This window comes from Neltuma alba, unplaced genomic scaffold (genome assembly GCF_004799145.2).
Source record: "Neltuma alba isolate B1F8T4 unplaced genomic scaffold, ASM479914v2 tig00004281_pilon, whole genome shotgun sequence".
NCBI classification, from domain to species: domain Eukaryota; kingdom Viridiplantae; phylum Streptophyta; class Magnoliopsida; order Fabales; family Fabaceae; genus Neltuma; species Neltuma alba.
This window is the reverse complement of record NW_021633636.1, coordinates 61,306-75,390: the sequence shown is the minus strand read 5'-3', so window position 1 is coordinate 75,390 and position 14,085 is coordinate 61,306. Positions and strand designations below refer to the sequence as shown.

The 14,085-nt window shown below is 36.7% G+C and overlaps 1 protein-coding gene across 1 annotated transcript; it reads right to left on the bottom strand.

Annotated features, from left to right (window-relative positions):
- Nucleotides 1–28: 28 nt before the first annotated feature.
- LOC114744177 (squalene synthase-like) lies at nucleotides 29–13,218 on the bottom strand. Its single transcript, XM_028932367.1, has 14 exons — nucleotides 13,087–13,218; nucleotides 7,325–7,367; nucleotides 6,441–6,530; nucleotides 6,117–6,192; nucleotides 5,108–5,177; nucleotides 4,283–4,426; nucleotides 4,096–4,200; nucleotides 3,737–3,883; nucleotides 2,961–3,036; nucleotides 2,258–2,346; nucleotides 1,139–1,230; nucleotides 1,007–1,052; nucleotides 852–918; nucleotides 29–451 (listed from the first exon to the last, which is right to left on the bottom strand). The coding sequence occupies exons 1-13, from the start codon at nucleotides 13,216–13,218 to the stop codon at nucleotides 853–855; spliced, it is 1,176 nt and encodes a 391-aa protein (XP_028788200.1). The 3' UTR covers nucleotides 29–451; nucleotide 852.
- Nucleotides 13,219–14,085: the final 867 nt, after the last annotated feature.

The window sequence follows — 14,085 nt, the reverse complement described above, 5'->3', positions numbered from 1 at the left end:
TTTCATGGAGATATAATGATAATAAAGATATAATGAACACCAACATATTTTCATATAAGCAGAAAGAAAATCCTTTCTACTTCTTAACATCATGGCTTCTTATAATCCCAAATCTTTTGATGGCTTTATGGCCAAGTACCCAACCACAAATTAACAGTCATTTCCACAATAAAGGTTCACCGGTGGCAACTTGATTACTGTTATTGTGTGTAACAGCCAATAACAGTGCGCCATGTAAACGACAATTCTATGGGTGGCAGTAGGGTAAAGCAAAAATACAACGCAGGAAGCTACAGCCTGACACAGTAACCACATCTGACTTCCTGGACACGTCACCTCTTCCGCACAAAATATAGCACAACCAACACCAGCCATCCTCCTTATGATCTTGAACATCCACATTATGGATAATAAATCAACCCAGCACTGTAACATTGCTATCTCACGCTAGCTGGAAGGGGCAAAAACACAAAAATTAGAGGAATTGGACAAGACAAATTACTGTTCTCCCCTGGTTTTATTCCGTACCTGCAGTTTGTTCCCAAATCACTTAATCCCCCACGATGTTTCGTTTTTACGTTTAAATTTTAATTAGTTACGAAAAATATTAGAACAATTTTTCATTTGCATTATCAAAAAACGACCATTTGAGATACAAGTAAAATACACTTTCATTAATAAAACATTTTAATATTTATGAAATCATTTATTCCATACTACCACTGGGAATGAAAATAACATACTAATAATCGAAGAAACTAATTAAGGGGTTGAATGGAACATTTGAAACCAGAGTGACAACTTATGCGGAGCCAAATCTTGGGCCTTAGATATAATTTACCCTAACTTACATCAGTTATCACGGTTGGCGGAGAGATATGCGAAAATGAGAGCCAGTGCGAGAATGAGTATCAGAAACTGCAGAAACACTCAAAAATCAGTACATAATTTACATATGTAGCATCAAGTTCTACCCAAAAAAAAAAAAACAAGCAGACAAATTTACCGTGGCTGAGTTATATCCAGGCTCGTTCTTCACAATATAAGATTTCCTGGTGAAATAAATGCAAAACCTGTCAGAATATCACTGGCGAAACTGAAACATACCTCAGAAGCTACATGGATATGATCTGCATGCCTTTTACTTAGGAGACCAGATTCTCTGCAAGCCTTTTGTATAGCTTCTACCCTGCTCAATGTTTTTCTTGCATTGGGATCATTCTTGTCAACCTATGAGAGAAAAATAATAGATTTTTTAAGTTGGAAAGAAAAGCTTTAATAACTTAAAAAATAGATTTAGTGCCATGGAGGATTGTGCTACAGAATAAAGACGACCACAATACTATCTAATATCTGCATTTCAAACTTTCCGGTACTCAACTCTTCCTTTCTGTAAGTGGCTATGGAAAGAAGGGGCATGTAGAAATCATCTTCAAAAAAAATCAATGTTTTGTTTTTATTAGTGGAGATTCTCATTAGGTTTTATTAGTTGTATGAGTTTAAGATCTTTGCTCGTCTTCAACTAAAGATTTTCCTCCATCTCAATTAATTTGAGAAGTTACATTCTGATTTCCTTTTTTTAATAAAAAAGTTTTCTTCTTTCTTCCTTCCTTTCTTACCTATCTTGGATCCTACCAGAAAGACTCTACAATCAAACCAAAGCCTATTCACAGCCTTTAAGTTTTCACTCGTCTTCTAAAATACTACCTCTAGTCTTTAATATAAAAGCTAGATAACTAATTTGGAGAGATTAAGAAAGTTAGTTATTTGTAACAAATGTGTGTTGACTTTCTTAAATTACCCTTATCCAATCATTTACATTGAAACTACACCTAGTGAAAATACCTTATAATCAATAGGGATATTTTTTAGAACACATTATAAATTTGAGAGATAAAGTGAATTAAGGTCTTATATTTTAGGATCGCCAATTAGCTTTTATATTTAGGATCAGAGATAGTATCAAAGACTAAAATTTAAAGATCAATTTCTCATTTTTTTTCGTTTTACATTTCAAAATAGCCATGGCTTATTGGTTGTCATGGCTAATGAGGACTAACACGTGTCTTATTTCAATGACACTGGGTATAGAAGGCTTTCTCAGCATCAGCAACTCTTATTCCCAAAATCTTATTTTCGCAATATTCATGTTTGTTTTATTAACATAAATGATAGCATTACCAACTGTGAAACAATAGTAATATAAGCAAATTATGTATAACTTGCAAGAGTAACCATACTTTAGAATACAGCATACCTTGGACTCTAACATACAAGAAAAGTCAAAGAAAGCACCATAGACATCTGACATTGTCTTTGTCCGATCAATCACCTTGGCAGTTAGACCTATAAATCACAAACATAATAATGAGAACAACTTAGCACATCCAACAAACAAGAAAACAAACAATAACAAGCCACATCCCATTAAGTGAGGTCAGCTAAATAGATTGTCTACTGTCTAGCACTACAGTGCTTTATCAACTTAGTACACCATTATCACATTATATATGTAGCCTTATACATTTTCTCTCAAGAAACAGGTGGGAACCAATAAAAATCTTGATTATAGCAGTGTTTACGAAGTGAAAAATTAGAAACCATCACAAGCCACATCCAAACCACTCTTTAATTACCGTAACAACTTCTACTAGAGGACGAAGCAACATGTGTGTGCTCTTAGTTGTAACCAGAGAATCCAATAGCACCAATGCAGCATGTGTAACGACATTGAGTTTGCTCAATATATGATCCTATTGTTTAGCACAATATATCTAATTTCCCGTTAGAAAATTTTTGCCAAGTTACTTTTTGCCAAATGAGCTAGTATTGAATGCTGCATGCAGCAATTCAAAATTCATGTGACTTCCACACACATTTCCATTAAAAGTAGTTCTGTGCCTAACATTCCTTAAAGCTTAGATGCTTTGCACTTAGTATCTCAAGATACATCATCTTACCACGCCTCATTTTAACTACACCTCTGAAGACTTCAATGTTGTTGTAGCATAATGCAAGAGTCCCAATGGCCATGATCTGTTGCAGAACATGTCAAGCAGCCAAGTTACACCAATCAAATATTAGTTTAAAAATAACTACAGCTACAGACATGGATTTTGGAAGATATGGTGCATAAAAACAACAGGGGAGACTATAGAAGTAGAAGCCAACAAGGAAATGAACTGAAACTTAGCAAAGCCTGAAGAGATTAAGAGAAGTACTAAGACTTCATTTAGTTGAAAATAGGAGTCCAGGGTCCGAGACCTGAACCTGAGAAGCTTAGCTTCTTTAGTTTCTACATCACAACAACCAGGAAGAACATTAAATCTTATTTTGGATACTATTAAATTTTTTAATTCACCAATGGGTATTCGATATCTGCAATTTTACCAAGTTAATCGAGCCATATAGAGATTTTTTTACCACAATATCATTGATCATGACATGTAGCAAAAACACCCAAAGCATGTAAAGTATATATTAGAATCATCAGATCTTTTTGGCAAAATCAAAACTTTAAAGAAACTCATCGACCGTTGCAAAAATTTAAATTATTTTACTTGACATTGAGTATGAGGCCATTACTCACAGGACTTGGCAATAGAACAGGATGACATATAAGCATAACATCTATTGAAGCAAAAACCTTGCTGACGATTAATAAATGACCATTGTATCAATGATGACAGTGGAAATTAAAAATTAAGCTAGAGGTCGTTGAGGAAAAGAACAGCACCTGCGGAATAGCACAAAAACGAAATATAGTTAAGTCTCTTAAGTTAGACATGTACAATAAACAATCTTCAACATGCGCCAATGCATTGGTGACCATGTCGTTGAGGCATTGCACTGCCTTGACAGAATCGTCTTCTTCTTTCAAGTCCTGGACCACAAAATTAAATTGGATAAAGACAAAGTTATACACGTGCAACTTAGAAGGGGGAAAAATACATTATATGCATACAAGTAAAATGAGACAGCGAAGTTGTTTCTGCCATCATAACATCCATCAACTCGTACAAATTCAGCCAAGAATCATGGAGTGAAAGATAGATAATGAAAGGTGAGTAAGAACAGATTCTTAAAGATGCAAACCTCAAGTTTGATAACATATTTACTCCAGATCTGCCGAGGCCACAACATGCGTGACTTTGGGATCTCATTGATGTCTTCTAGGTAATCTCGGATAATATTTGCTTTCTGCAATTTGAGAAGGTTCTCAATTGAAAAGCATGCAAAGAACAGTAAAAATATTGCTTGTCTGCATTCCACTTTATGCTACCTGAAGGAACAAACCCATTGAATTAGAGAGGTATTCTGGAGCCAAATCTTCCAAACCGGAGGCATGGAAAAGCTTGGATAAACCCATCCCAACGAGTCCTGCTACATAGTGACAATATTCATCATAGTCGTCAACTGTTTCCACCTGTAAATAGAGAGAAATCCCATGGTGTAATCTATCTAGACTGAAGGGAAATTTTGTTTCGAATAATGCTTCTGGATTTGAACTCACGAGAGACATGACAGATGCACTAATAGTAGTATAGCACAATTATCATGAAAATATCAAAATGTGGTGCTACCTTACTCTCTTTATTAGACATTCATTGAGGTCTAACTCTTGAATCTTGATATGAAAGGTTGAAGGTAAAAAAAACTAGCAGCAAAACGTAGAAACTACTAGATAGTCATACGTCCGTCACCTTGAAAACAAATATTTTGAAAAAGTATAAAATAATAAGAAGGGGGATCAACACTCATAATTTGGCCATATGGTCTTTGTTCATGGGTATGAAGAGACCTTAAGACTAAATTTAATAATGTTGTATTAATTAATCAAAATGTAGGAATTAGGTTGTAATTACTTAAAGTTCTTTATAATTATGAACAGGAATTGAGGGATGGGATAACTCAAAATTTTGGAAAAAAGTTATCTCCTCTAAATTTAAAACTAACTAATATTTATCCTTCCAGCCAGGTATAAGGAGATAGCAAAATGAATATAATATCCTACCAGTCAAAGAGATGACTTAATCAAGTGGAACTAAGCTAGCATATTTATGAAATATCTAGAATCTATGGAGAACAGAAGAGATGCATAGTGAACCTCTTTGCAAATAAATTTGGCCATTCCAGCTCCCATCCTTTTGGTAATATCCTCAATTGCTTCCTGATAGCTGCAGAGGTAATTTCTCATTGTTTAGTCATTTATCAAAAGAATGCACACCGACAATTCTATCTCATGACACACATATGCATAAGCGAAGTTAATGCAGGCACTGCATTGACAGTGAATTCTCAGGAACCCCCGCTGAGTCATGAAATATTTTTTAAGAAGCAGAACAGGATAACAAATGAGAGAATTTTGCAAACAAAGAGTCACAACCAACAATTTTGTTGTTGACCACCTGGCCAATTCAGAGACAAAATCATTGGAAAAGTGGAGAATTCTTAGGTAGAAGAAAACAAATGAAAAATATCTATAATATGGTTGGTAAATAATGATAGTTCACATGGACAAACAACTCAAAAGGCCAAACTTAAAATCTGACTGCTCTGCTGTATAGTGTAAACTTAATGTTCTAGGGGAAAAATAATTAAAGTAAGCTTAATGTTCTAGGGGAAAAAATTAAGAGAAAGGTAAGAACAGAATATCAAATATGTTGTTGATTCATGGGTTCACTCATCCATGAAATAGGCAACATGCATTTGAATGCATGGTCATGCCAATAAAACAATAGTAGGCGTTAAATAGGAAATAAGGCCTGCGGGCATGATATTGATTAAATCAAGGATGGAAATTACCAAGGGCCATGAACAAATTTTGTTATAATATCTAGCACACCCCCTCACGCACAAGCATTTAAAGCTTGAAATGTGGACAGAACACAAACCAACCATGCCTTGGGGTTGCAATTGAATCTTAATTAAGAGAATTGGAGACTGATGGGATTCAACTTTTGACTACTTGATCTTAGAGGTGCTTTGATATCTTGTCAAGGACCGGTTCAACTTAAAAAGTAGAGCTATTAACAAGCGAAGGGCCATAAATAACTTTTATAATAATTTCTTAACAAAATTACTATAGAAGGAAATATGCAAGGATAAAAACTGACTTCTTTCCAAGTTCCAGAAATGCAGTCGAAACATGATGAAACTGGTCCATTAAGATTTTGTACTCCTTTGTCCCACCTAGTTACATAAAGACAAACTAGAGTCAGCATGAAAACCACCAGACAAGGTTTGAGGTATGTGTGCTACTGAAAGAGTCAAAAAATCCATTTAAACTTCTCAACCAGATTTCAACTGGATGAGTTTGGCGTGGTCAAGTTGAACAAGTATAGTAGAGGAAAATTCCAGCAAGGGGGCACAAACGGCATGCCAGATGACATCTAACTCAGCATGAAAAGAAATAGTAAAGGTGAAAACAAGACACTTACAAGAAAAATGCCAATCACGATCATATATGTGATGATGAAAAGCTATTAATATTGGCACCTTAACATCTGTAGCTATGCTAGTATCGTCCTCTGCCAAGAGAAAAAGGTTGCAAAAATATGATTAGTGAAAACACAGTTTTAAACATTGAACGGTGCAATGTTGATAGGTAAGAAGGAAGAGGAAAGAAATTGCCAATCAGAATTCTTCTAACAGTCTCAGTACAAGTTTCCCATATTAGGTAGGTGTGGTTCAAATTAGACACTTGACATCATTTGTTTTCTCTTTACTTTCTTTTTGCAATGAAAACCATTTATTTTCTTCATCTAATTCCTACTTAGGCAAACAAAATTGGAAAAAAAAATTGTGATTCACATGTATATTCATCCATAAGCAAAATGCGAAATAGACTAATACTAATTAGTAGCAGATTTATACTTCCTCAGATGTTCGGATAGACATACTTTCCTTATATGCAAGGCAAAATAAAAATAATAATAATTTCATATGGTATCTTATCAAAATGTGCATGAGTAATTTGATAATTGTTTGCATATTTATGATTTGAGTTCTTTATTGCCCTATAAAAGATAATTTGTGATGCCACAAGCCAGAAAGTTTCAAAGCATCTAACGATAGTCTCTATTTACCTCAATTAATTAACCAAAATATAGTTGATGAAAAAGGGAATAATAGATCGTAGACCAACCAGTTTGTCAAGTAAACATATCCTGATATCTAGTAAAACCATTAGAAACCACAAGCCTGGATATTTGACAAGCACTAAACAAATTTTGGCTTCTATAATGCGAGTTTATTATATAGGACAAAATTAGAAGTTGAAGCAATAACGGACAGTTTAAGGTTGAAGACTGTAGAAACAAACCAACAGTATCAAGGGCTCGAAGGACCAAATAAAATATGCAAACCTGCAAAGCCAGAGATTTTGGAGTTATAAACAATTCAACTCAGGAAAATATCAATAGGAGAAAAGGCAAGGTAGAAAATAAAGTAATCCTCTCAACAAAGGAAAGCACTATTATCAGCAACTTATAAAATGAAAAACGCTATGAAATGGTCAACTCTAGCAAGAATATTTTCATCCAGTCCCGTCGTTGATCATTTTTCAACTAGTCCCAAATCTTAGCCAGGTCTTTCTGAATTTGGTAGTTTTCAGTTGAAGGTTTTCTACCAAGACTCAGAACCATTCGTTAGTGGCATAGAGAGAAGAAATATTGTAGAATTAATTGATGATATAAAATAAGAATTCGAGGAGTATCCAAGGAATTCCTTTCTAGCTCAAGCATCAAGTCAACCTAAACTCGTGTTAATAAATTCCAATGCCAAAGGCTGCAAATCTGCCTTAACCATATGCGCTGAGACCGAAAAAGGATCCAGCGCCTATATATGCAGCCAAAAAACAAATTCAACTTCACCTATTAAGATTCACAGAAGAAGTAGTCCATCCTCATTCTATTTTTCATTCACTGACGATTTGCCAGAACCATAGAAACAAAAAAATCATTTAGACAATTCAAAACACACTGTTAAGATATGTGTTCTGTATATTATTGTAATTATCTCGATTGTTAGGAGGTTAAGTAAGACTTTTGACAAGTAGAGGTCCCAATATGTTCGGTCAGGTGTGTAATTCAATGGGCTTTTAGCCTAAACTATCAATGAAGTCCAGATTGTTCTGTCTTGAGTTCTCTAGCCCATCTTAACATGGTATCTAGAGCACGGTTGTTCAGGCCAGAGGTCCAAGAGCCTGCTTCAGAGTAATCCTCTATCAGTCTGTTTAGTCAACCACGACGCCGTCGTCGTGGAAAAGGAATACACAGCAACGTGCTGTGCACTGGAGTCCCATCCGTGAAGGATCGCCCTCGCCGTTTTGTTTCAATTCATGGCTTGAGTTCGCGATCAATCTTGAAGCATTCTTTCAAAAGGTATCCTGCCGTCTTGCTCTGTCAGTTTTTTTTTTGCACGACGGATTTTCTTGAAGATATCATCCAGAAGTTAATTGGTTCTTTGGTAAAGATTAATCCCTTTTCATCATCTTTCTGCTATCTTCCTCCCTCTTATTTTTCTTTTCTTCAACCATGGGAAAAGATCAAGAAGAAACCCATCCGTCCACCAAGTCCACTATTGATTTCACACATCCCTTATATTTACATCCCTCCGAAACCCAATCCCTCACACTGGTTCCCCAGCTTCTAAAGGGGACCGAGAATTACAAAATTTGGAGTAGATCCATGTGATTAGCATTGTTTGCCAAGAATAAACTTGGTTTCGTTGATGGATCTTGCCTTCGCCACCAGCAAGAGTCATCACACCAAGATATTTGGGACCGATGTAATGCTATTGTCCTTTCTTGGCTCCTTAACTCGGTTGACAAGCAGATCGCTCTTGGGATCATTTTTTCCGATAATGCTCGCTTCGTTTGGCTTGACTTGAAGGAACGTTTTCATAAGGCTAATGGCTTGCGCATTTTTGCAATTCACAAGGCCGTCATCTCCTTATCTCAGGGCGCCATGAATGTTTCTGAATATTTCACCAAGCTCAGAGATTTATGGGATGAGTATGACACCATCGCCCCCCAACCCACCTGTCAGTGTTCCACGACACAGCAATATGCCCAAATGATTCAACAGCAACGCCTCATTCAGTTTCTTACCGGACTCAACGAGATTCATAATCAAGCCAGAACACAAATTCTACTCCAAACTCCTCTACCTTCCCTTAATCAAGCATACTCTATTATCTGTCAAGATGAGTCTCAACAGCAACTCTCGTCTTATCCTGTCCCCTCACCGGTTGATAATGCCACCATGGCTGCACGGGGCGGTCGACAAGGAAGAGGCCGAGGAAGGGGGAGAGGACGGTCACAGGAGGAATGCACTTATTGTCACCGAAAGGGACATTCAAAGGATCATTGTTATCATCTTGTGGGCTTCCCTCCTAATTTCCGATCAAAGCAAACCCAAGCATCTACTACCGTTCATACTTCTAATTCCTCTCCTTCTACTTCTGTCCTCCGACCTGAACAAGCATCCATCACACAAGAGCAGTATGATTAGATTCTTAAACTTCTTCGAAAGGAACAAGATGATATTGCCGTAAATGTGACTGACTGTCCTGATGAGACTTTCTCAGGTTTGGTTGCTGCTCTTCCTAAATCCTTTTGTGAATCTCATTGGATTCTTGATTCTGGAGCCACCTGTCATGTAGTCAATAGTGTTGATATGTTTGATACGGTTGATAGATACACTGGTCCTATAAAAATGATTAAAGTACCCAATGGAAGTCGCATGCTCATCACTCACGTTGGCACAGTCAAAATTTTAGATAATATTGTTCTTACCAATGTTTATTATGCTCATGGGTGCTGTTATAATTTAATCTCAGTATCTCGTCTAACAGCAGGGAAGGAGTTTATCGTTTCTTTCTATTCTGATTTTTGCACATTGCAGGATCTCATTCGTGGACAGACGAGGGAGATTGGTAAACTCCATGATGGACTCTATATCATTGAACGGATTAGAAGGGCAGATACAACACTTAGTATTTTTGCTAGGCATGCACAGGAAATTTGGCATAGACGTCTAGGCCATGCACCAATAGATAAATTCAAGCATTAGATCAAATTAGACAGGAAGTCCTACAATTTACACTGATAAGTGCATCATATGTGCCCGTTCTAAACAACCCCGCTTACCTTTCCCTTTCAATACTTCTAAATCTCAGTCTTGTTTTGATCTGATACATGTAGATGTGTGGGGACCATATAAAAGGCCCAGTTACAAAGGCTATCGTTACTTTCTTACTATTGTCGATGACTACACACGTTGTACTTGGACTTTTCTACTTGTTAATAAAAGTGATACTGTTTATCATTTAAAGAATTTTCTTGCCTATGTCCATACTCAGTTTACTTCTACTGTTAAGAAAATTCGTAGTGACAATGGCTTAGAATTTGTTAATGCTGAATTACAACATTATTTGCAAAGCAAAGGAATTATACATGAAACTAGTTGTCCCTATACCCCACAACAAAACGGTGTTGTGGAACGTAAGCATTGCCATCTATTGGATGTTGCTAGGAGCCTTCTATTCCAATCTGGTATACCCCTAAAGTTTTGGGGGGAAGCTATTAAAACTGCAACTTTTTTTATCAATCGTACTCCCTCCTCTACTTTAGGTCATAAAACTCCTTTTGAATTATTATATGGTTACCCACCTGATTTGTCTTTCTTAAGAGTTTTTGGTTGCTTGGCCTTTGCCACTAATTTAAATATTCAAGACAAGTTTCAAAATCGATCTGAACCCTGTGTTTTCTTGGGTTATCCTGGCACTCAAAAGGGTTATTTGCTTTATAATCTCCAATCTCATAATTTTTGTGTTAGTAGACATGTCATCTTTGATGAAACCAGGTTCCCCTTTCAAGATGCAGCAGGTCTCAATCAAGGGGGAGCTCCTCCTAATGATATGATTGATCCCTTAGAGCAGTTCAGCCACAAGTATGATGAAGAAGCTCCTCTGCCTATTACTTTCAGGCAAGATACTTCCTCTTTTGACCACCAAGACACTGTTGGAGATGAGCATGGTGATCCCATCATTCCAAATGAAAGGGAAATACCTCAGAACAGACCTGTTAGATGCAGAAAACCTCCTATTTGGATGAAAGATTACACATCCAGCACTGAAACATGTTTCAAAGGTCTGATAGGATATGCATGTACATCTCAAACACCACAAACAATAGGTAAAAGGGAGGTAAAATATCCTATGCAATCTGTTCTTTCTTATTCTAACCTTTCTACTAATTACAAGCATGTTCTATCTAGCATTGACAGTGTCACTGAGCCTTGCAGCTATGAAGAGGCCATAAAGGACCAACGCTGGATTGATGCCATGCAAACCGAAATAAAAATTTTGGGGGATAATAAGACATGGGAGATTGTAGATTTGCCCAAAGGTAAAAGACCCATAGGGTGCAAATGGGTCTATAAGATTAAGTATGACTCAAATGGAAACATTGAGCGCTTCAAAGCTAGACTTGTTGCTAAAGGGTATAGCCAACAAGAAGGGATAGATTACTTTGAAACTTTCTCACCTGTTATTAAAATGGTTACTATTCGTATTGTTCTCAGCATTGCTGTGATGAATTCTTGGGAACTTTTTCAGATGGATGTGCATAATGCCTTCCTCCAAGGTGATTTAAAGGAAGAGGTATATATGCACATTCCACAGGGACTTGGTAAATTTGAAAACAACAAGGTTTGTAAATTAACTAAGTCTCTATATGGCCTTAAGCAAGCATCACGGCAATGGAACGAGAAGCTTACTGAAACTCTTTTACAAGGTGGTTTTAGGCAAAGTTTCTATGACTATTCTCTGTTTGTTAGACAATCTGATTCTGAAACTATTTTGGTGCTGGTTTATGTAGATGATTTAATAATTACAGGCAGTAATTTAGATAGTATTGCTGAGGTAAAACGACTGCTGCACAGTAAATTTAAAATTAAAGATCTAGGAGAGTTGAAATATTTTCTAGGAATAGCAGTAGCTAGGTCAAAGCATGGGATAATTCTTAACCAACGTAAGTATACATTGGATATTTTGTCTGAAATGGGCTTGACTGCAGCTAAACCGCTTAGTGTACCTATGGAGCAGAACATCAGATTACATGGTAAACCCAAGAAGGAGACTGATGATCCTTTGATTCCACAGCCAACCATGTATAGACGATTAATAGGTAAGCTCTCCTATCTTACAGTTACTAGACCTGACATTAGTTTTTCTGTGCAGACCCTCAGCCAATTTCTGAATGCACCAAGGAGATCTCATTACAATGCTGCACTCAAAGTGGCAAGATACCTGAAAGGAAGTCCAGGGTTGGGAATAATGATTGCTGTATCTAAGTCAAACAAGCTGGAATGTTATGTTGATTCAGATTGGGGGACATGCCCGGATACTAGGAGATCAGTCACTGGATATGTGGTAAAGTTTGGAGGATCTCCTATATCGTGGAAATCCAAGAAGCAAAATACCGTTTCAAAATCTTCAGCTGAGGCAGAATATAGAGCCTTAGGGAATGCTGTGTCAGAAGTGGTTTGGGTCACCAGATTGTTAGAAGACCTCCATGTAGATGGACTGAAACCTGTCAATGTATTCTGTGACAGTAAATCTGCCATACACATTGCCAACAATCCTGTTTTCCACGAAAGAACTAAGCACATAGAGATCGATTGTCATTTTGTAAGAGAAAAATTGCAGCAAGGAATCATAAGCCTCCAACACGTGAAGAGCAAGGAGCAACAGGCAGACATACTAACAAAGGGACTTGGAGTACAAGATCATGTTAGGTTACTTAGCAAGTTAGGGACAAAGAACTTATTTGCCCCCTAACTTTAGGGGGAGTGTTAAGATATGTGTTCTGTATATTATTGTAATTATCTCGATTGTTAGGAGGTTAAGTAAGACTTTTGACCGTTGGTCCAATGTCTATAAATAGAGGTCCCAATATGTTCGGTCAGGTGTGTAATTCAATGGGCTTTTAGCCTAAACTATCAATGAAGTCCAGATTGTTCTGTCTTGAGTTCTCTAGCCCATCTTAACACACACCATAAAAGGCGATACGGAACTTACAGCGTCGCGAAGCTCGGTTCCGAGCTGCTGAATGACGAGACCAAAACCACGAGACACCTTGTGAAGCATGCTATGGCAGAAAGCCCAGTGTGGCTCGGGAGGGATCTGCTTCTCTGCGTGCCTGGCCGCCATTTTGATCCCAGGATTTGACTTAAAATACAGGGGACTGAGAGATATCTTGATTTCTTATTGCTGGAGCTTCGTGGGTGACAATGATCGGCCGATACGGAGTACAGTGAGGTTTGGCGTGTGAGCTTGGTGATAGAGAAATGGAGAAATTAAAGCACGAAATACCTAAATGCTTAGTTAATAATTTACCATGAGTTGTAATGTCCTGGAAGGGGATCGGGTGGGTACTGTACTATTTGGCAGCACAACAAGAAGCATTGGAGATTGGAAATTCGGAATATTTTCTGGTTATTTTCAACTGTAGCGGATTTGTTTATGAGGGCAGCGCGAGATGCGAGGGGCATGCAGTCTGCGTGCGCTTTGAATTATTATTATTATTTTTCTTTATCTTCCTAAAAATAAATCGAACCAATTTCTTTCTTATTACTAATTATTGATAATATTAATGCCACCCAAATCTGTGCCAACCAATCAGCATCGTTTCTGTGTAAGCCATGCTAAGGACCAGAGGGGCAGAGCCAAACAAACTTCGTATGCCTTCTTTTTTCAAAAAAATATATTTATAATAAATTACTCCCTTCAGTTTTATATATAATTTTTATTTTTAAAGATAGGTCTGATTTAAAATATAAATTTTATTTTTAAGTTTGTCTAAATATTTATTACTTTTTTTTCTAGTTTGCCTTTAGTTGATTGTATTTAGTACTCTCTATCTTTAATGTTACCTACATATATTTTCTTTCATCATTTTTTTTATTTATTGTCTCTCATTTACTCTCTTAATAAATAAAAAAATTTAAAAAAATAAATTGTCAACCTATTTATTATTTTTAACTAATTTTAACGGTTAGTACGTTAAACGTGATTAGG

What these genes read in the sequence shown, in the direction of transcription:
- LOC114744177 (XM_028932367.1), bottom strand. Translation starts at nt 13,218, where the DNA reads ATGGCGGCCAGGCACGCAGAGAAGCAGATCCCTCCCGAGCCACACTGG. An exon ending in TTTCTGGAACTTGGAAAGAA is followed by an intron (nt 5,178 to 6,116) that starts GTCAGTTTTTAT and finishes TTACCTCTGCAG; the next exon opens with CTATCAGGAAGCAATTGAGG. An exon ending in TCTGGTCTCCTAAGTAAAAG is followed by an intron (nt 1,053 to 1,138) that starts GCATGCAGATCA and finishes TTATTTCACCAG; the next exon opens with GAAATCTTATATTGTGAAGA.